At 34.9% G+C, this 24,479-nt stretch overlaps 1 protein-coding gene across 3 annotated transcripts in view; it reads right to left on the minus strand.

Annotated features, from left to right (window-relative positions):
• SLC25A21 (solute carrier family 25 member 21) overlaps positions 1-24,479 on the minus strand; it is a 759,060-nt gene that overhangs the window by 23,059 nt on the left and 711,522 nt on the right. For all 3 annotated transcript variants that reach the window (XM_072629746.1, XM_072629748.1, XM_072629747.1), the window contains one exon: positions 22,341-22,505. In XM_072629746.1, coding sequence (XP_072485847.1) covers positions 22,341-22,505 — 165 coding nt within the window. The remainder of the gene's footprint in view (positions 1-22,340; positions 22,506-24,479) is intronic.

The raw sequence follows: 24,479 nt of genomic DNA on the forward strand, positions 1-24,479 counted from the left end.
CTTAGAGTCATTTTTACAGGTGTTTTGTGGGCTAAAGAGGGAGAGCTAGACTAGGTCTGTCCTTCTACTCTGACATCTTGGCTTCTCCCTCTAGACATTTATTTGTTTGTTTGTTGATTTATTTGCTTGCTTGTTTGTTTATTCGATCATTTATTTAATTATTTATTTAAATGCTATATATGTGTCAGGAAGTGTGAAAGGCATTATAGAAACAAAGACAGAAATGAAACAGTCCCTGTCTTCAAAACCCTTGCATTCAAATAAGGAAGATAACATGCTTGTATAGTAATGCACAAAACACATACAGAGAAGATGCAAAATTACTTCAGTGGGAAGGGCACTCAACTTGTGGGGTAAAAATGTCTTCATTCAGAAAGTGGTGTTTAAGCTAAGTCATGAAGAATGAAAATGAAATGAAAATCATGAAAACCAGGATGCCAAGAATCAGAAGTGAGGAGAGAATGCTTTCTAGGTGTGGGTTCAACCAACTCAGAGTAATGGAAATAAGAAATGGAGTTTCAAAGGACAGCAAAGTATTAAACATTTCCTTCTAATATCCTCTGTAGGTGCTCCAGCACTTGGTGGCATACCATTCCTCCAAATTCCTGTAGTACTTATCCGTAGAATCTTTTGTCATATAATATGTTATATAATATCTTATATTGCTATATATATATATGTATATGTAGATATGTATACATGAGTATATGTATATTTATATGTATATTCCCACACAATCTCCCAACTAGACAGAAAGTTCTGGCTTACTCTACCATGCTGGAAAGGCTTTAAGAATATTTTGGCATCAGATTGTCTGTTTTCTGAGGACCAATTTAGCTAAGGGGAGTTACCAGTAGACTGGCTATTTGGTGGTTTTGCTTTGGCTATGGTAACCTATGAAATAAAGAAATATAATGATGGCTCTCAGTTTTACGAGGCCTTAGCTTCCTTGAGATTCTATAATGACAGCGAGAGAGTACTGGAAAAGAAGGCAAAAGTTACTAATATTCACACAGTTTTTAGATCATCTCTAAATATTAACTACTGATACTTAAAATTACACTTAACTACTGTTTGGTGAAACTGTTTAAGCATACTAATGGAGGAAATGAACAAAATCAATCTTCATCTTCTAATCATAAATGAAATGAGAAGAGAGAAGAAAGGTGCAGTTCAAAGATTTTCCTTGGAGAGACAAATTAATGAATTGGCCAAGTTGTGTTTATCATGTATCCAGAGGCAACAGGAAATACAATTTCATGGATCATTTGGTCATTTCATATTGTAGCCCTTATGATATATTTTTTAAAAATAACCTATCAAGATATTTCTGGTTAGGATGATGATACAAACAGTCATAGAAAAACCTACATCTTCCACATAAAAATCAATCGAATATCTGAAAAGAAACCTAGAAAGACCAATAATAAAACTGACAGGAAACAGAATTAAGCTTGTTAACATGTAGCTACAAACCAGTAGAGGTTGACACAGGGATCACAACAGGCAAGCTTACACGAACTCAGGTAAACTTGGAAGGTGATGAAAAGAGCTAAACCAGGAAAGTCATCAAGCACACCTGCAAACAGACCTGAAGTCAGCTGGCCCTCTAAATGGGGAAGGGGGATTCACAAGCTAAGGTAAACTCTAATAATTGGGAACCTGAAATGTATGGAACATGGAAATAGAACATGGAACACTGGGCACAGGATATAGAAATATGCATTTTATAGCATTGTGTCAAGCGGAAGAAGGTCCAAATTGGTGCCTGAGATTCAGTACAAGAGGGACTTGTGAAGGGAACCTGAGACCAGAGTGATATCCAAAATCACACTGGTACCTGTCAGGAATATAGCAAAAGGCAGAACTAACTCCTGATTGTGGATGGCACAAGGAGAAAAAGAAAGAGACTTGCCAAGGCCAAGCTACACAATGAACTACAAGGAGACTGGGATGGAAATGAAGGAAGGAGTCAGAAGGTAGGATTTAATACCAGCCACTGATCAGATATAAAGAGGACAAGACCAAAAACAAGACCTACTTAATACATCCAAGATGAAATGCAAAATCCTAATCTAGGATCTGTGGATGAAAATATTAATAAATAGAAGAAAGCTCTGAACACAGTGAATATATGGTATGGATTAAAAGAAGCAGAAGAAAAGTAAAACCCAGAAGAAGAGAAACACAAGTATAGGCAAAACCTCAGAGGAACAAAATAGCTTGGCTATAAGAATTACAAGAGTAGCTGCATGAAAATTTTAAAAAGAGAGAGAGATAAAAACTAAAATTATAAATGAATATGGAATTTTGAAGAAAATTTTGAGAAGAGAATAAATAGTTTAGCACAGATGAAAGGAGACTTTTCCCAATTAGCAGGCACCTTGAAAACTAGAATAAAGCAAATGGTACTCAATGCTTCCATGAGAAAAAAAAAATATTAAAATAGTCAAAGGACTAAAAAAATGAAGAAAAATTTAAGATATCTATTACACATAAAAAAGAATGGGAAAAAGAATGAGGATAGAGAATTTAAGAATAATTTGGCTCTTTAAAAACTATAACTAAACAAAAAAGGTATGCACATTATAATTCAAGAAAGAAAATTTCCTAGATATATTTATTAGAAACCAAAGGCAAAAGGAAAATAGAAAGAATTCACTTATCACTTCCTAAAAGAAATTCCAAACTGAAAACACCAAGTAATGTCATACCAAAATCCTGAGCTTCAACATCAAAGAAAAAAGGAAGTACTGTAAGCAGTAAGAATTGGAGACTTTAAGCAGCAAGGAATTATAGTCTGTATAACACAATGATTGGCAGCAACCATTATAAAGGGGAAAAAAATCTTGGAATATATCTCCAAATACAAAAAATAAAGACTTACAATGAAAAATAACTTACCCTGAAAAACTAAATATAATCTTGGAGGGGATAAAATGGATTTTTGATAGGATAAAGGACTTTAAAGAATTCCAGATGAAAAGAAAAAAGCCATGTAGAAACTTTGAAATACAAAAATTGGAGTTAAAAGAAACCTTGAATGGTTTAACAATTGGAAAGTACTAAATAATTGCAAAGTACTAAGATTCTACCAGCAAAAGAAGAAAAAAATGAACCTTCATTATTCTTTTGTCTTCAAGGGCCATAAAGACAACTAAATAAGACAAACATATGACCTTAGAGTAGTTTTGTTCTATTTTGTTGGTTTTAACAGAGGAAAGAAAAAAGTGGGAAAGAGAAATACACTTGGAAAGAAATGAGGAAGAATGTAGAAAATCTTAACTAATACAAATACATGGGGGCCACAGAAAGATGATGGCATGTTAGGACTAAAAATGCCCAGATTCCCCACAAACTCTCTACTAAAGCTCTGCAAATGCATCAGAAGGAACAATGACAAAGAAAGCTGTGGATGGCACAAAGAGAAAAAGCAAAACACTTGCTGAGATCAAGCTACACAAAGAACTACCAGGAAACTGAGATTGTTGTTGTGTTCATCCTTCGTTGCTGAAGAAGACCATGCCATCAGAGGAATAATGACATGACTTGCACTTGACTTTGGTTTTGAGTGAAGGAGGGTTGTGCAAGGTCACCAGCCTTACTTCTCCTCCAGAGTCATCTGAATCCAGTGACCAGATATTCATCAGGATGACTGGAGATGACCCAGGATGATGCAACTGGGGTTAAGTGACTTGCGCAAGGTCATACAGCTAGTGAGTGTGAAGTGTCTGAGGCAAGATTTGAACTCAGCTTCTTCTGACTCTATTGGTACTCTATCCACTGTACCACCTAGCTGCCTGAGGATATTGAGATATAAGTGAAGGAAGGTGGCAGAAGGTGGGATTTAATACCAGTCAATGATCAGACATAGAGAAGACAGAACCAAAAACAAGACCTACCCAATCCAAGACTGATGAAGAGGACTTTCTGAAATGCAAAATCTCAATCTAAGATTTGAAGATGAAAATGTTAATAGATAGAAGAAAGCACTGAACACAAGAGCATCAGTTATAAACTGTTATCCAGTCTAGGGCTACTAGAATTTTGGATCTCAGACTATACTACAAAGTGGTAATCATCAAAACAATCTAGTACTGGATCAGAAATTGAATGGTTAATCAATGGCAATTAAATAAGGTACACAACAAAGAGAAGTAAAAGACCACAGTTTTGATAAACTCAAGACCACTAGTGATTGATAAACCCAAACATTCAAGCTATTGGGTAAAAATGTGCTATTCAACCAAAACTACCAGGAAAACTGGAAAGCAATCTGGCAGAAACAAGGCACAGACCAACATTACATACTATATAAAAGATAAGTTCAAAGTGAGTACGTGGTTTATACATTAAGGGTGATATAATAAGCAAATTAGGAGAGCATGTAAAAAAATTACTTGTTGGTTTATGGAGAGAGGAAGAGTTGTTGACCAAAGAAGAGACAGAGAGGATCATGAAAGATAAAATGGAACGTTTTGATTACATTAAGTTAAAGAGGCTTCACAAAAACAAAACCAAAAGCCAAAATATATTACAAAGCAGTAGTTATCAAAAGCATTTCTCAGCAGTTAAAAAATAGAAAAATTGACCAGTGGATGAATTAGGCACACAAGATAGAGAAGTATATGAACACAATAACATAGTCTTCAACAAACACAGTAAGGATGTCAATAAACACAGAAGCACTGTGGTAATAATAGTGATGACTAAAATTCACATGGCACTTTGTGATTTTGAATGTGCTTTGCATCGTATTCATTTGATACTAAGAAAATCCCTGTGAGGCAGGTGCTACTATTATTTCTATTTAATAGATGAGGAAACTGGGGTTGGTTAAGGTAAGTGATTTACTCAGGGTCAGTATTCAAATTCAAGGTCCAACATTGATGGATACTAAGCCTTTTAAATGACTCATTCAACAAAAACTGGAAAGCATTCTTGAAGAAATTAGGTCTATACGATTCTCTACATCCCCTCCATTCAATTAATGTAGTCATAGGACCAGAATGTAATTATAGTTGTTTTAATGAGGTGTTAAACTAATTGTAAAAGATGATTTATTCATTTATGAGGTAGGAACACCTCTGCAACTGAAGGGAAGAATTCAATTGATTGAACAAATTGATTCTTGATGCTTTACCTAATTACGCCCTGGAAGAATTTTAGCACTTCTGAAAAGTAGAAGAGCTTTCAGACCAATAGCTGCATGTGGAAAAGATATGTAGTGGTGGAGGAAAAAATGTCTGTCTTTCCCTCCTACTTCATTTAACATGGAACTTTGAAGGGATGTTGCTAGACTTGTAGGAGACTTTCTCCAGTAAGGAACAGAGATACACCACACTCAACGGACATAGGTTATTGCCTAAGGGAGTAAGCAGCTTCAAGGAGCATGGCTGGTAGCTGAGAAGTCAGGCCATGGAGAGAAGAAGATCCTAGGAAGCTACCTGATTTACCCTCCCAGAAGTGACTGAAAATGCAAGATGTGAAGCTGAATGTGAGCTGTGTGAAGACTATGAATATTGAAAAGTCTTTCAAGCTCTTTATTACCAAGAGTGTGAATTGCCAAAGATTCGTGTGTATCCTACATGTGTATTTGTTAGCATTGTATTCTAAGCTTAAGCTCATTCTTTTCGTGGACAGCATGTGCATTTCTGATACATTATGCCCTAAATATATAGTGGAGAAGTTTTTTTTTAAGACAATTCTTGCTGTCATAAGATAAATGCCTTTTTGTTGTTTAGTCTTTTTCAGTCATGTCTAACTCTTCATGACACCATTTGGGGTTTTCTTGGCAAAGATATTGAAGCTGTTTGCCATTTCCATCTCCAGCTCATTTATTAGATAAGAAAACTGAGATAAAAAGGGTTATGTGACTTGCCCAGGGTCACACAGCTAGTGAGTGTCTAAGGCCAGATTTGAACTCAGGCCCAGTGCTCTAACCACTGAACCACCCAGATGCCCTATGCAAATAACTTTGCTTGAAGCTAATTAGTCTATTGGATGTTTCTCAATATGATAGAGATAGTACTGGAAGGAAACTAAGGCCCAGTGTAGTTGAGTGGCTTGCTCAAGGTCAGAAAGAAAATAAGTATAATAGATTGGATTTAAACCTAGGTCCTTTATTGCCAGAGATAGTGTTCATTTTGTTGTATAATTTTTGTTGTTGTTAAGTAATTTTTCAGTTGTGTCTTACTCTATAGGATTTCTTTGGGGGTTTTCTTGGCAAAGATAAAAAGTGGTTTGCCATTTCCTTTCCCAGCTCATTTTACAGATGAGGAAACTGAAACAGATGGGTTTAAGTGATTTGCCCAGGGTCCCACAGCTAACAAGTATCTGAGGCTGGATTTGAACTCGGGAAGATGAGTCTTAGGGGCAGTGAGGTGGTCCAGTGGATAGAGCAGCAGCCCTGGAGGCAGAAGGATCTAAATTCAAATCTGGCCTCAGATACTTAGAAGCTGTGGAACCCTGGGCAAGTTACTTAACTCCAATTACCAGAAAAAATAAAAAGTCTTCCTAATTCCCGGCCTAGTGTTCCATACTGTGTCACCTAGTTGCCTGCTGTATAACCTTCCTATAACCTATGACTGTTAATGGGAAGTACACCAATGCAGTCTCATGTACTATATGTATTGTCAGGAGCACAGACCAACAGGGTGAGCCCAGAACCTTCCGCAGCACCTACTCTTACAAGCCCCTACCTGAGATGGGAAGTTTTAATTAGGGAAAACATCCTAGAAGAGGAAGAGCTCTAAATATATACATGGCCTAGATGTAAGATTATATACATAAATTATAGAAGCCTATAATGATGCATCTTTTACAATTTTGCATAGGGAAAACAAAGGAAATAAAGGATCATGGGAGAAAAATGGACAATTTTGAATATATGAAATCCAGAAGTTTTCCACAAACAAAATCAATGTAGATAGAAAAGATACATTTAACTATTGTAATTTTTTGTAGCAAATTTTTCTTATAAAGTTGCTAGATATACACAAGCATATGAGCCATTCCAAAACAGAAAGGTGAAGAGAATGTTTCTCAAAAGAAAAAAGGGCCAAGTATTAAAAACTCTGTTAAAAAGCTCAAAATCACTAATGATAAGAGAAATGCAAACTATTTCACATCCATCAGATTGATAGTTAAGAAAAAAATGATAGTTGCTGGAGAGGTCATGGTAGAATTGATGCACTAGTGCACTGTTGGTAAAGTTGTGACGTCATTAAACCATTCTAAAGATCAATTGGGAACTTTCTGAAAGTCACTAAAGTGTGAGCATCCTTTGACTCACTGATACCATTACCAGGCTTAAGTGCCAAAGAGAGCAAAGAAGGATCTTCGGGAATAAGGAAAAATTCATATACACAAATGTATTTATAGTAGCATTTTTTTTGTCATAGCAAAGGGATGGTTAACCAAGTGGGTGTTAATCATTCGGAGAATAGTTGAACAAATTATGGTAGATGAATGTAATGGAATATTACTTATCCATAAGAAATGACAAAAGGGGTGGATTCAGGAAAATTTGTATGAACTTATGCAAAATGAAGTATACAGAACCAGGAGAATAATTTGTACAGTTACTACAGCATCATGAAGAAAAAGAAATCTGGAAGGCTTAAGAACCCAGATAAGTGCAATGAAAAAAGTCCTGACTTCAAGAAACTGGAAATGAATTATATTTCCCACCTCTTGTTATAGATGTGATAGACTGGAATTGTAAAATGAGATACTTTTTGATACAATGTATGGGTTCATTTTCCTGGGATTATGGAGTTTTGGGGGAGAGAATTAGGAAGAAGGGTAAGGGAATAATATTAGTGGTACCAAATAAAACAGGAAGAAAAAAAAGAAACATATGAGTGAATTATTTTTTAAAAATTGGTAGAAGATAAAAAAGGAAGTTCAAAAGTACATACAAACAAGCAGAATGGTCATTGGAACTACCATATTCAATTTTAAATGTACAAATAAAAAAACCCTCAACTCTATAAAGTAGAAATTTGCTCTTTTTTATCCATTCCTCTTTTTCACTTCCTCTCTACATATGGGACTGTTCATGTTTGTTGATGTAAATTTGTTATTTGTAATAATAAAAAGAAAATTTAAAATAAAAACAAAGAAGACCACCATGAAAATATGTGTAGCTTAGGTACCAGCATGCATTTCAGAGAATAAAAAGGTAGATAAATTCTACAAAGAACTTAAAAAAACCTCTCTTAATTAAGTAAACATATGATTTATCTAGATTAATTCAAAATGACTATGATATCAAAGAGGTAATAAGTGAAGATATTAAAAAACTATTGGAAAATATAGGTCAGGAATGAGAGAGTTCGACAACTTGTAGACTACATAGAAACTTCATACATATTCCACATGAACACTTTTCTCTAAAAAAGAATTTGTAGGCACTGAACAAGCACAAAATTACATAAAAAAATTAACTTTGTTTTATTTTAATAGACAGTAAATAACTCAGTACTCATACGAGGATGATTAACAAGTCAGTTGAGTAAGTTCATTTAGAACAGTGTTAGGCAAAAATAAAATACAATACAAATCTAGAACAAAGAATAAAATTGAGAACAGTATATACCACTCAAAGTCACTCTAATATGTCCTATTAATAAAGTTATTGAAATGAGAAATGGGATATGGATGGACAAAGGGATTTTGTCACAATTAAAATAATTTCATTCAGAAATGTAGTTGGTATGTCAATTACCATAACAGGGAGATCTAAAAAACATGTTCATCAGCAATCTTAAAAAAATTGTCAAGCAGCGATATATGGTTGTTGAAGGGCATCATTGGTTTAAAATATATACTTATTTGTTAAAATTTTATGGAGAAAAATTCTGGGAGATTATGAATGATATTACCTTAAAAATTTGCTGGAGGAAATGGACAAGAGTCACACAGGATGGGCAAGAATACTTAGGTTGCAATCCACACCAATGGATAGAAAATACAGATCGATGCAATCACAAGTCATAATTTGAGAGGCATCACAATTTTCTTAACTAAGTCATAGCAACCTTCTATATATGTATAATTAAGATGAAATAATAATTAATAGTTATGTAACCTCTATTATATGAAAGTTTTATGCTATATCTCACGAACAGAAAGACAAAAATGAAACATACCTGCCCTTGAGGAGTTTACATTCTAGCTACATTAAATATTTATTGCAATTTAGTTTTAATATAGTGGTTTTCAGAAGACTTGTCTTAGAAAAAATCTGTCAGAGTGTTTGTTTTCTCTTTAAGTGAGATAATCTTGGGAAAATGCTAGAACCTCACTCCACAGAAGGTCACTAACTCAGAAATAAGATGGTTTAATTGATAAGCATTCTTTATGGAATGTGGAGTATTCCCAAGATTATATTCTGGCAGGGCTCTGGGCTTTGGAATTAAATCAAAGTCCTTTTTAAAAGCTACACATCAAAATGCAGCCATGCAGAAAATAAGCATGAAAATTCCACTTTTTTCTGTTCCTTAAGTTGTCTTTTTAAAAATGTTGTCAAACGTAAGATAGTCTTAAAAGCTTCACCAAAGTAGCACAAATAACAAAATGTTTTTGACATCAAAACAGTCAGAGTAGAATCCTAATAGTAACCATCTGATTTATTAAACCAAAAAATATACCAGACTTCTCACATGAGTGGATATAAATCACTAACATTTATACAATGCTTTAAGTTTGCAAAATGCTTCACATAATTTATCTCATTTGTTCCTCACAGTAACCCCTTGGAGGTAGGTTATTATCCCTATTCTACAGATGGGGAAACTGAGGCTAAGGACTTTGCCCAGGGTCACATAGCTAGTATCTGAATTTTGACCTTAAGTCTTTATGATTCTGAGTAGCGCATTCTAGTCACTGTGCCACTCAGCTGCCTTTTGGCACTACTTTGCAACTTTCCAAGAATGTCTAGTGTAATCTAGAACTTATTAAAAAATGAATGCAGAATTGGTGGTGGCAGGGGATTTGTATCATTCTGACTGAAGGAAGACTTTTATGAATTTCCTTTAGAAGTTTAGCATACTGTTCTAATGTAATATTCCACATCCCTGTCTTGTACAAAGGCTTTGAAAACTAACAATTTAGGATCTGAAGTAAAATAGTGTATGAAAGTCATCTTTTAAGCAAGTTTATTGCTTGACTTGAATCCCCCAATTCTCTCCTTTATTAAACCTTTTCATTCAACCAAAAAAAATCACTATCTTACTATTTTTACTTATATTATGTTTGGTATAGCTATCTACTTAATTAAATATCTTAGAAATGGTAAATTGCTTCCACATATAAATGCATAATAAACACTGAGAATTCAAAGCTATTCTCACCTCATTTCTATCTGCTTGTATAATATTCATCAAGAAATTCCTTTAGGAAAATGACCATTTTTTTCTTCTTTCTTCCTTGAGGTGAAATGAAGTCTATGCCAACTACAAAGTGAAGAGATAGATTTCGCTTCAATCGAAAAATGAGCATCTAACTCAGGATCTAATCTCACATATCTGAAAATTTTATGAATAATATGTAGATTCTCCTTTTAAGAGGAGAAATTTTGGTTCTCAGAAGTAATTTATTGCTAACGAAACCATAATGCCTTTATCTTAGTTTCACTCAATTACCTGTAAGACTTAGTTAAGACTAATTATTATTAGTCTTAGCTAAGACTAATGATATTAGTTAAGACTAATGATAACGAAAAAGGAAGTATATAGACAAGCTGTCATAAATTTAATCTTGCTAATGTCCAATTTTACTCATATTGTTTTCTTTCCAGATGTAAGCAGTTGGAGGTAAGTCCCCTCCTTAGACTGTTCAATTTCACTGAAATCAGTGTAGACTTTAGATAAGTGTACAAAAATGAAGTTCAAAAGTGAAGTTAAAATATTACATCTTCAGTTTGACTCAGCTGAAATGTGTAAAGAGATATTCTTAAACTAAAAAGTAACATGAAAAAATGGGCAAATCATTATTAAAACCAATAAGACACCTCCTAATTAGACATACTCCTAAAAGGCATATGTTACTATGTTAGTTACTAATAAAATGTCTTATTTAATGCTACTTGTACTAAGCTGAACATGTTGTTGGATTTAAATGCTCACCTAATCAAGATAGATTGATTATATAAAAACATTATTCATTATTTAAGTGCTTTTGATTCCTGCATATTGTTTTTATTGTGACAAAACAGTGCAAGAAATATCAGCAAAATAAAGTGAAAGCATCCTGAATTATTATGTATTTTATTTTATTCTCTGCTTAGCACAGTGGCTAGAATACAGCTGGCTCTAAATAAATACTTGTTGCTTATTACAAATGCAATGATCAATGGATGAACATAATGATAAGGACAACTAAATTCTTAATTTCTATTTGTTTTTTTCTACTTATAGTACACGAGGAAATCTGGGAATAAGAAGGCAGTCATTAAAATTATCAAGAAATCCTTATGCATGTCAACACCACAAAATCAATATGATTTGTGTCTCTTTAACTTAAAATAGAGGTTGTTTTTCCAGTGAAAACAAATTCAGAGCATTTGAAATAGATTTTCGTGGGGGTCTTTTGGTGGGTAGGGACTTAACTTTCTTTCCTTATATGCCTGATCCTGTGAAATAAATGACTCACTTTGGGGAGATACAGTAACTTTTTCAGCTGGTGGCTTGGCATTCCACTTAGGTCACTGGCAGATATAATTCAATAGATGGTCATTTGTGGCCTGAAGAAGTTAATTCCTTAAAATAGCCTATTTTCCACTGTAGTTAATTATTTACTGTTCAATACCCTCAAAATATGAACTAGAAAAATATTCATAATCAATAGACCACTTCCAAGTTGATATTTCCTCTGGGGTAATATACTTATAAACTCATATCACTTGCATGGAATTTCCACTAAGGAAGAAAGTTATCATAAAATAGAGTACAATGTGGATATATTTTCCCGGTTTTGATTCAGATGATGTTTTGATGATATTTTTACTGTCATTGTTGAAAAACTTGGTGATTTAGGCTATGTATCTTTGAAGTGAAATGATTTGGCATTTCATCTGCCTTCTAATATATGTGAAAAGGTTTTCAATTATACAAAAAAAAAACTGTGGAAACCCAAATTGGCACATTATAGACAGTTAGCCTGAAGAAATTCAGGTTAAATTTTGTTTTATTAGGGTTTTTTCAGTTTTGTTACCTACATTTTCTATGTTACTGTTTCATTTAACTTTAACATAATGTTGCAAAATGATTTATTGATTTTGAAATGGTTAAAGTACCTAAAATCATACCACAACAGTCAGATTTCGTTAAATAGCCAAATTTCCTTGAAATACCGTCAGTCAATTGCTAGATAAGTAGAAAAGTGACAAAGTAGAAAAGTGACAAAGTGACTCACTAAAGAGATACAACTGCTGTTCAGGTGAATAAATGATAGAAGATAATAGAGAAAAAGTATAATGACATATTTATTAAATTTACTTGTTTTTTAAATCAGAGTATAATCTTCAGACTGAGAAGGACAGAATGAGAAAAGTTGGAATCCCAGATAAATGAAGAGTTAGCAATAAGGCAGCTGGTTTCTTTTGTTGCGTTTGTCATCTGAACTAGAACTGCATTTGTGTTTGTCCTTCATTTTCAAAGAAGACCATGGCATCAGACAAATGATAACATGACTTGCACTTGACTTTATTTTGAGTGAGGGAGGGCTGTGCAAGGTCACTAACCTCAGGGTTTTGAAAGAACTAGTAGATATAATTACTTATTATTTTGTTCAATGATGTCCTGAACACCTATGTGAAAAAAGGGATCAAACTGGGCTCCACATGATCCTCAAAGATGTTCACCAGTACTTTGAATGTGCTGTGCAAAATCTAGATAAAAAAGTGATTCCTTATAGATGTGAGATTCTTCAGATACTTCTGTTTGTGTTGTATTGATTACATAAATCCCCAGAAAACTACAATACTTTTTCAATGAGACATGCAAAAGAGATTAAGCAATTCATGTGGGTAAAGAACCCACACCAAGCACTTTATGACATATAGTTGCAACGGAAATTTCTTTAGTTACTTCATTAGTACATACACTTTGGACCGACAATATATATGGACTTAGAATTAAAGGGAGAGATTAAGTGTGGACCACATTTGTTAAACTAGATCCCAAAGTACTCACTGCTGCAGTAAGTCATCTTTTAAGTACTCTCCAGCTGATGCTATATCGCACTGAATCATGGAAGATTGCTGTCTCAGAAAAATCAAAACTGTAGGTGACCCAAAAGGCAAGATGCATAGTAGGCATAAGTAGGTTGTAGCATGTTACCAATGATTACTTGAGTAGCAATGAATAACCCATAGTATATGTGTGGGGATGTTCCTGTATCCTGGTCCCTTCTAGGGAGCCACATTGGCTCTGGTTTTTTGTAAAGGGTATGCATGACCAGTGCATGGACCCCTGTTATCATGAAGGGTCAAGAGGATTCAGTAAAGGAAGAGCATCCCACTTTTGGAGAAAGGAGAGGTGGCTTCTAGGTTCTTTTGCTCTTTTGAGGTGGTGCCTTTATTGTGACACAGTCATTTATTTATCCTTTTGATTTCCAGGAAGGGGTAGAGAGATTTCTTCCCAATAGACATGGTAGATATATGTGCATGGCAGGAAGAACAGATGCTTGTCTAGGTGAGCTTGAGAATGGTGAAGCATGGTGACAGGGGCTTGTTTGAAGTAGTGGTATCAAAGAGTCAGGTGTTAATTAGGACAACAAAGAATCAGGGTATAAGATTTTGAAAACTTCTTTATGTGATTTTTGATAACATATTTCTTTTACCTCTTATGGCATTAGGAATGGTGATCTCTGAGGATCCTTTCATCTCTAGATGTTCTCTGCCTGAAAACATCTGATATGCTGTGTTTAGTTTGGAGTGTCACATTTAGAGGAGGCAACTGTAATGGTAAAGAGCCTTAGGTTCATGTCATATGAGAATCATTAAAAGAAAATTGGATATTTGGCTTTTAAATGAGAGAACTGAGTGGGGGAGGGAGGTGGAGTTATATAATCTTTTAGCATTTGAAGGACTATGCTATGGAAGATCCAATAGACTTTTTCTGTTTAGTCTTAGAGGACAGAACTAGGAAAAGTGGTTAGAATATATAAAGAGGGAAATTTAAGCTTAAAAAAATTTTAAAAAAAACCTTTTTAACAATTGTTGCTCAGTCATCCAGTCAAGTCTGACTCTTTGTGACCCCATGGATCATAGTATGCCAAGTCCTTCTGTCCTTCCACTATCTACACTATCTGTCCAAGCTAATACTGTACATGGGGTAAAGATGCTAGAGTGGTCTGACATTTCTTTCTCTAGTGGATCACCATTTGTCAAAACTTTTCACTATGACCTGTCCATCTTGGGTAACCCCACATGGAATAGCTCATAGTTTCACTGAGTTATACAAGCCCCTCTTCCATGAAAAGGCAGTGATCCAGGATGATCCAGTGATTCTAACAATTAGAGTAATCCAGAAGTAGTATGAACTGTTTCTCAAGGGGCATATTTCCTTTTTCTGAAGAAGCTAGATAAAAATTTATCAAGCTTGTCACAGATGACATGTTTGTCCAGGTATAGGTTTGATTAAATGGCTCCTGAGATCCCTCTAATTCTGTGATTCTCTCAGTAGAAAAATGTCTCATACATTCTCCTTAGAGAAACTAACAAAAGGGATTAGTGGGTTTGCTTCAATGTTGTGCCAAAAGGTAACAAGAAACATCATTTCCTGGGACATTTGGTCCTTGCATATTGCTGTGTTCATAAGCATGAGCGAAGAGATTATAATGAAGGTAATTGCAAATTGTGCTCCAGCAACTACAGCAAAGATATACTACAAAGAAGTCGACAATATCCTCCAAAGTAAGTCAACACATACTTTGATACTCAGTGAGTTAGATAAGAAGGTAGAAACAAAGAGAAATTATGAAAAAAATATGTTGGAAAATATGACTCAGATTTGGGAAAAAAAGAAAAAAACAAGAGTCCAATTACTTGCATATTACTCAAAAGTTTCACAGCTCTATTTCATGAATATCCTTTTTCCTGATGAAAATCAGAAGGTACAGGATGTGTCAAGCAATGAATAACTGCACAAAAAAAATAAAATTGACTAGATCTTATCACATAGAAAACAACTTGTTATTAATGTAAGAGTCCTATCAACATCACTTGTGTGTAAAACTAGACTACTTTGAGCAAGGAACAAAATCAACATCAAATTAGAAGAAAGGCTAAAGGTAGGAAGATGTTGTAAACAACTGCAGTGGTTCCAATTTGACTTAATCAAATCAATAAAATAATTATAAATAAATATTAATGAACGGGCAATGTGTTAGTACTGAAAATACAAAAGCAAAAATGAATGATCCCTGATCTCCAGGATCTTACAATTCAGTCAAGAAAGCCAATGTGTGTGTGTATCTATTTTTTGTGTGTATGTACATATATATATATATATATACACACACACACACACACACACACACACACACACATATGTGTCTATCTAAAGATATAGATAGATAGATAGATAGATAGATAGATAGATAGATAGATAGATAGATAGATAGATAGATAGATGATAGGTAGTTTCAAGTGTGGCTATGGATAAGAGATACTTAAGCAAGTACTGTCTGACAGTTTATGACATGTCTGAAACTTAGATTTCTGTGCCTGGGTTTTGAAGGAATCTGAGTCAAGTCAGAAGAGGAGAATTTGTTCTCCATATTGGAGCCAGGCAGGCAGGCAAGCAGGTAGTTTCAGAGTACCTGCTTACCTGCTCTTTCCTTCTGAGATTTTCATGGGCTGCTCTTGCTTCTGAATGGTGTATAAGTGCTAAAAAGTTACCAAAGAGACCTCAGAGTAAAGTTTTATGACCCTCACTCAGATGTGCCCACCTCTTCCCCTGTCTCCTTTCTATTTGGAGAAGGAAGGAGTCAATTCCCATGAACTGTCTACGTCCTTCCAGTTTCTGTCTCCAGTTTCTGACTTCCCACAAGGGAAAGAAGTTAAAGGGAGAAAGTGATTCACTTCTACAGAGGCAACCCTGAGTGCTGACTTCTTCCTAATGAAATGAATATTTGCCCCATTGCTTTTCATTCCTGTTGTTTTACTGACCCTTTATATAAAAGAAAATATGATGGCCAATAATGTTTCTGTGAATAATGCTGGTAAGGGTAGAGATTTGAAGAAAGGTTTGGATTTTTGTAAAGGCTGTAGTGAGGTTAAGGTGTGGGGAAGGAGGAGGAACAGACAGTGATTTGATTAGGAAGTGACAAACATAGTAGAGGCACATTGAAATCCTATCCCTAAGTAAGCACAAGTTTCCATAAACAGGAAAGTCTATAAGTAGAGAGAGATTAATAACATAGATGTAAATATACCCTTAGACCTAGTAGAGATAAGATCATGAGGCAAAAGCTAGCCAAGCTGGGGAAGGCAGGCGGGGGGCAGGGAGTGGGGGGAAAGGAATCTGTCTTACCAGTGGAGTTAGGCATAAACTCCTTGTGTTACTTGGTGGGACATCCCACTAAGTGCTACATGGGGGAAACAACCTACCTCTGTATTCCCGAAACATGATAGCTTTCCTTTCCTCTTTTCAAAGATTACAGGTCTTGGCCTGATAAAAATGTTAAATGTAGACCCCCTTTCCTTTTCTTTGCCATTAAAATTATATTCGTCAAGAAATTCTGTATGCAGAATAAATATAAGATAATTTGCATAGGAAGACATTAGCATCTGGGGCAATCAGGAAAGGTGGTTTTCAAGTTAAGCCTTGAGGGAGACTAAAGATTCTAAGTTACAGAGATGAATATGGAGTGAACTTTAGCCATGAGAGATACTCAGTGAAAAGGTATGCCAATTGGAGATGGAGTGTTGTAAATGAGAAGCAGTAAGGCCAATCTGGCTAGACTATAATGTGCTTGAAGGTTAATAATATGTAAGTTTGGAAAGATGTGGCCAGGCTTTAAATGCCAAACATAGGCCTTCATGTTTGATCCTGGAGGTAACAGGGAACCACTGAAGTTTATTGAGTAGGGAACACCATCCTTGTACTTTAAGAAACTCACTTTGGCAGCTATGTGAAGGATATACTGAAGATGAAAAGATGAGACAGGGAGACCAATTAGTAGGCTATTGTTAGATGAGAGGTGATGAAAGCTGAACTAGGGAAGTGTCTGTATGAGTTATTCAAATGAACTTTTGATTATGAAAAATTACTATAACCATATGCTGCAAAAGTTTAGCTAATACAAAAGTAACCACCATGAGTAACCTGAAAATATCTTAGGTAGCAAACATTTTTTTCTTCCCAAACAGAGAGAGATGGCAGCCAAGGTTAGCAATGGTTTAGAATACAAACTAATTTTTAAGTACAATGGAGGAAGATGATGAAAACTTAGAAGGAAAATTGTCTCATAAAACCCTGAAAAGCAGTGGAATCAAAAGGAAATATAAAAAAAAAGATTAGTATGAGAAACACCTGAGACATATCCTTAGAGCATTCATATATTAAACATGGACGTAACAATAAATAGATATAAAATGGAATACATCTGTTGGTGATTCTATGATAAACTCACATCGACCTTAATAATTCAGTTCCCAAGATGGTGTACAAAGAAATATTACTAACATCTAAAGATATTAAATGAGGAGGAGTGACGGGTGCAAAATATATTGAGGAAATTTAGCCTGGAAGTAATACAATCTTGAAAAAAATGGCATAATTACAAGATATCCCCATAAAAGGGAGGTAACAAAAGAATGGAAACAAAATCATGGATGACATTAATAGAGACAGTGTTTCACATACTGCATGCTGGTCATGGAGTCTGATAAACCAGAATTCAAATCTTTCCTCTGACACTTAATAGTTCTGTATTCCTTGGTAAGTGGCTTAGCCTTTATGTACCTTGGGCAACTCTTTAAGAATATCTTATAAATCATAGATGGATTAAAATCTGCTGCTTTGTATTGGTGGTGGGAGCTCCCACCCCAAGTTACTCAAGTCAAAGAAATCAGAGATTCTTTGCATGTTAGAAATTGACTGAGAGAACATCAGCAACTATTAATCCATATAACTTCTTCTCATTGTTAATAAAATCTTTATAAGAATGATGAACCATTCATATAGAGCGAGTATCTTTAATAAAGCTATAAGAATATAATGTGTAGTCTTCTGTGAATTTCTCTCTAGCAGACTGCATTTTCACCATTCAGCCCCAACTAATTTATCCCGTTCCCCATGGGATGGAGAGAATTTAGCCTCAAAAGGGCTTCAGGGATTCAGAGGAAAATTGTTGGGTGTAGGTGTAATTTGTTTTCTACACATGGGCAGAAGGGGAGTGAAACTTTTTACATAATTACAATGAATATAAATTCACCTGGTAGAAAGGGAATCTCTTAGCAGACTTGATGGAAACTCTGAGATCCTGGATAAAAGTGAGGGAGCTTAAGTCTCCACAGAAGAAGGGAATCAGCAGATCCCTCTAAATGGTGCAAACATTTAGTATAATTAGCTTGATGAGGATGAATCTAATTATGTAATAAATCATATTTGGATTCAATTACATTTGATCTAAGCCGGCAAGTATGACGCCTAGCATCAGTGAGTCAATCAAGGAACATGTAATTATTAAATACCAACAACCAATTATTAAGTATCTAATAACTACACTAGGTGCTCAAGGAAGACAATATGGACATATATACATAATTTTGTGGGAAAGGAATTAGCATCTCTTTAAGGGGTTAGGAAAGAGTTCATGTTGGAGGTAGCACTTTAGCTAAGCCTCAAAGGAATCTAGAAATCCTAAGAGGGAGAGGTGAGTGAAGGGGATGCATTCCTCATATGGAGCACAGCCAGCGAGAGGAGATAGAGAACCATTTATAATAAACACTAAGAAGGCCTGTTTGGTAAGAATACAGTAAAAGTGAATAATGACTAACAATAACAATGAGAGTAATAAACATGTATATGTCATTGTAAGGTTTTTACAGTGTTTTTTTTTTTTTTACATGCTATCTCATTTGATCCTCACAACAATCTGGAGACATAACTGCTATTATTATTTTACAGAGGAGGATATTGAGGCAGAATGAAGTGACTTGCCCAGCATTACACAGCTTATATTATGCACAGGCAGCATTTGAATTCAAGACTTCCTGATTGCAAGCCCAACACAATTTATTGTGACACCTAGCTGCCTAAAAGGACAATGTGTAATAAGCCTGAAAAGGTAGGTTGAGGAGAGAAAGTTTTTACATGCCAAATGCATAGTGACACAGTGGCAAGACCACTGGATTTAGAATCAAGAATTTCACCGTACACATTTACTAGTCATTTGACCAAGCATGTAGGTGAATCATTTAAAGCTCTCTGTCCTTCAGTTTACTTCATCTGTAAAATGAGGAGGTGAAGCTTGATTCAGTAGCCCTCTAGCTCTCAGTCTATTATCCTATGATCCTGTAATTGGAAATTGCTGAAGTTTATTGAGTAGTGGAGTGACATGGTCAGTACTGTACTTTAGGAAAATTACTTTGGGAGCTATGTGGAAGATAGATTAAAGAAGGAAGAGATTTATTGCAAGGAGGGTCTGAAATAAGGTAGTGAGTGTTTGAGGGAAGAGAAATGAGGAGATGTATGATATGTACAGATGAAAATGATAATATTTGGAAACTGGTTGGACATGTGGGATGAGTGATAATGAGGAGTTGAGAATAATGCAAAATTTTTGAACTTGGGCTACTAGCAGGAATCTGGTTGCAATAGAAATAGGGAATTTTGGAACAAGTATGTGTTGTGGGGAAAGAAAGTAGGTTTATTTTGAACATGTTAATTTTGAGATGTCCGTAGAACATGCAGAGTGTCCAATAGGCATTTTTTGATATAGAACTGGGGGTGGAGATAGAGAGAACTAGAGATAAAACGCCCAAAGAGAAACTAAAGCTGGATATATAGATCCTAAAGATGAGTTAAACCTATGGGAATTCATAAGTTTACTGAGATGTAGGATATATATGACAACAAAAGAAAGACATTGCATAGATTACCAAACTGTATTAGGGGTAATTTGGCCAATCCTTCTCCAAGGGAGACTGAGATTCCTAATTAGAAGGGATCAGAAGAGCTGGGCACCTGCTCTTTCCCTTTTCTGTGTCCAAAAAGTGTGTTGGGATAGGTTAAGATAGAAATAGATAGGTAGATAGATAAGTAGATGTGTATAGATAGATAGATGTCCGCTTATCTATACATAAATTATATATGTATGTACATTTGTATATGAATACCCCTAAATATTGCTGGTTAATAGATGCAAAAGGAGCTTCCCGGGTTGCTCTTAAAGGTCAGGGTAACTCCAACTTTGCACCAATTAGCGTGGCTCCTTCCCATCAAATGCTGATTACATAAAAGCCCATCACAAATAGCAGAGAGAAAACTCATTTATTCAGGCAAACAGCCAACAGAAAGAGAAGTTATACACATGCATATGTATATATATACATACATATGTATATATATATATACACACATGGATATATGCACATACATGCATACACACACATATATACATGTATATAAAATATATACATACATACATATATGCATATAAATATATAGTATATTACATGTACATATGTATATATATACATATACATACACATATATATTAAAGTATACTAAAAATGCACAAGAACCAATGTGCTCTTTAGGTGGAAGCAAGATGAGATTTTTGTTTAAATGAAGACAGAGGTTATTATATCACTTAACAGAAAGGTTCCAAAAGTCTCTAGGGAGGCAAACAGAAAATCAAGGACAAGTTAAAGAGACAACATTTTTTACATCTCTTCATCTTCCCTAGTCTTTCTGTCTCTCCACATCTCTCCCAAAGAGTTGCTGAAACTGCTCTGTCTTCATACAGTTTTAAAATGTTAGATTGTCCTCTTTTCACCAATTTGGAATTACCTCTCCTTCCACATACTTAGTCAAATCCAAAGCTCCCTAGATTTAGATGGAAATTCAGTTAACAGAAAGAAGTGTGTGCACAGTGATAGGAGTGGTAGGTACAGGGTTAGGCCATACTGACTGACTAGTAATTATCTCCTGAGTAACTTGATTTTTTTTTCAACTAAAACTGGAGTCAGACAGAACTCTGTGTTGGGTGTCCTATACTACCACATATATGACAAAGTGGAAAGACCACTGAATCTGGTGTCAGATCTGAGTTTAAATTCTGGCTCTGCAATCTGTGGTACTTTGGAAAACTTACTTCACCACTCTGTGTCTTGGTTTCCTCATCTGTTAAATGAGAGACTTGGACTATGACAAATCTAATTCAGGCCTCTTCCAATTCTAAATCCTATGAACCTTAATTTTAAAGAGTTAGGAATACAAATCAAACAAGCTAGTTTCAAATATTGACTATGGGAAGCTAGCCAGCACCTGCAAATACCATTCTTTCCAAGCTGCTATGCCCTAGTACCACTCATATTTATCAAGTCCAGTTTGGTGCTCTAGTTTCTCTGTTTGGCTACAAGAAGGAGAAGGGTTTTTGTTGGTGGAGGAATGGGGAGGTGCGGTGATGATGCAAAATTAATTATAGACATTTAGCTCTATTGCATACTATATATTGATTTTCTTTTTATAGAAGAAGCTGAAGGTACTTAGTAGTAATATCTTGCCCCCAAATCCTGTGATTAGAGTAGATTTAATATCTTTATTAACATAAATGATTTTATGCACAATTATGACACATTTACGTAGTACTTTAAGGTATATAAGGTTCTTTTCACATAATAAATCTATAAAATAAAGAATTATTTTATTTTACAGATGGGGAAGCAGAGGCTCAGAAAACTGAAATGACTTTCTCCAGAGTTACACACCTTTTAAGTGTTAGAGTTAGATTTTTGTGAAGGTTAAAATCTCAAGGTGAGAATTTTTCTTCACAGTCTCAAATTTTATCTAAAATATGAAATTCATGATTTGCATGAAGATAGCAACAGTTGTGAGGTAGAAAGACCACGCGGATTTTTATGCATATTTATGAAGTACTAACAGAAATATGTGAGGGGGGAGAAAAGACCATGTATAAAGAATAATGATAGTACTCTTAAACATGGCAGGAAGTAATTTAGGGTCACTTTTTACCCATCAGAAATACTCCTCTGAACTGAAATAAGTGAAAAGAGAGCCACATATCAAATACATTAGGAAATTGTTTTGGCTTTTGTTTGTTTGTTCGTTTTCACATTTCATTCATTAGATAGTTACCTTATTGACAGGAATTATGTTTTTAACATTGAAGTAGAATCCGAAATAAACCATGTTGAAAATGCCATGCCGTCCTAAAGTTGCTGTGAGTCCTTTGTTGAGTCCCTGGAGCCCCAGACCTTTCGTTTTAATGATGTGTCTTGCATAACTCAGAGTGGATGGTTGCTGCAGCAAGGAAATAAAGCAGAAAGAGTCACCTTTGAAGTTATGGAGAAGAGAAAAATTACCTTCTTAGCTTCTATTTAAGTCAGAGGCATTAGAGATTTTTCAACCATGTAACGTTAATAACAGAGTTAAAATAAATGAAAAGTCTAATAAAATCAACAAGGTTAGATTTATTATAATAGATTTTATGGAGGAGTTTGTTGGAAAATAAACAAAAATCATCCTCTAAAGAACTAAAGGACCTAATGTCATCTAATACCTACTACCACCTTTAACAGGTAAATAAATAGAATCAGCTCCAGTTTATCCTCACTAATGGAGGGGAGTGGCAAGGTGGATAATCCAAAGCAGTGGATAACACTTGAGGCATTTATATTTGATTATTGAGTGCATTGTGTGACTTCTCTTGCAGCAGATTTACCTTTATAATTGTGTTTCTTTAAGGTTAATACTAAAATTGCTTCATACTCTTTAATACTTTTCCATAGATAGAAGAAGAGAAGTAAGTGCTAGATTAAAAATTAGCCATGGAAAGTAGTGGTACTCAGCATATCTCATGCTGCAGCACTAAGTTGTAGTGTACTATACCTACCTCACTAGCCACAGATTATAGCTTTGGGCTCCTAAAATCTTCTCTGTGGTGCTTAAATTTCAGCTACTTCTAACATTCACCAGTGAGCTCCCCTTCACTAACACAGAGGCTTGCCTAGTGTTCATTTGACTATTTTTAAATGATCAGCAGGAGAAGGAACATAATTTTCCCTAGCAATAAACATGGGTGAAAAGGGTCCAACATTTGAATTTTTGTGAACTGACTGGGAGCATGAAAAACAGGGCCCCATGATGCAAACAATGGTATTTGTTTGAACCCATCATCTGGAGCAACGTTCATTAGAGAAAGTCATGGAAATATTGAGTTTTTCTAATTAAAGCAGTTTTCTTAAATGTGTAAATAAAGCCAAATCACCAGGATAAACAGAGCAAGTATTATATATAAAGTCCTTTTGAACATCTTACTTTCACAGTCATCTAATTAACATGATGCACAAGAATTAGTCTGGATGGTAAATTCCAACAGTTCCTGCTAATACATGTTGAATAAATTCATAAATCAACTAAAATTCTCTAGTATCACTCATCTCTTCATTTAGATGGATTAGATAGTTTAAATAGGACAAATAGTATTAAATTCAAGGAAATCTTTCTCTCCCTTATAAATCATTTAAAAACCACATGTGATAATCAATGAATGAATGAATAAATCAATGAATTATACCCTGAAATTTGGAGAGTAAAAAAAAAGTATTTTGAGGTTTAAAATTAATTTCATCTCTACAACTGAGACTTTTTTTTGATATGTGTGTATTCTAGTAATTGAATAATAACATCAATTACTTGTTTTTATTTTTAAAATAGTCCCATAACAAGCTGACTAGAGGTTAATTCCTTCAGGGAAGATCCTTGTGTCCTCAAGCAGTATAAACTGTCTATGCCCACTGCTGACTCCTCAGATCAAGGATGATCAAAGGGGAAGAATGAGAAGAGTGCAGTTGTCCTATGGAGAAGAGGTATGAAATAGAAGTAGAGTAAGTCACAGAGTCCCTTCTTTCCAATGCAAACGTTATCACAAATCCTCCTTATTTTGCTGTCAGCAGGATGCAAGGTGTACAAAATGCTTAGAACTTAACCAAAGGACATTAAGAAGACTTCTGCCCCTGGTGGAACTGGAAACTCTCTTGGGTCATAGTGTTCCTGGCTCTGATGATAAACAAATGTTCAACAAGTATTTGTCAAACACTTACCATGAGCTATCACTATGTTGCATTTTGCAGTGAATTCAAAGAAGTATATAGCACATAGTTCCTACTATGAAGGGGTTAATAATAGTTATATTAAAAAGAAACATCAACATTTCTATACTCTATTCTATCCAAAAGGAGGCATTTGCTCAATGGTAATCAATGGTTGGAAGAG

This window comes from Notamacropus eugenii, chromosome 1, assembly GCF_028372415.1.
Source record: "Notamacropus eugenii isolate mMacEug1 chromosome 1, mMacEug1.pri_v2, whole genome shotgun sequence".
Lineage (NCBI taxonomy): Eukaryota > Metazoa > Chordata > Mammalia > Diprotodontia > Macropodidae > Notamacropus > Notamacropus eugenii.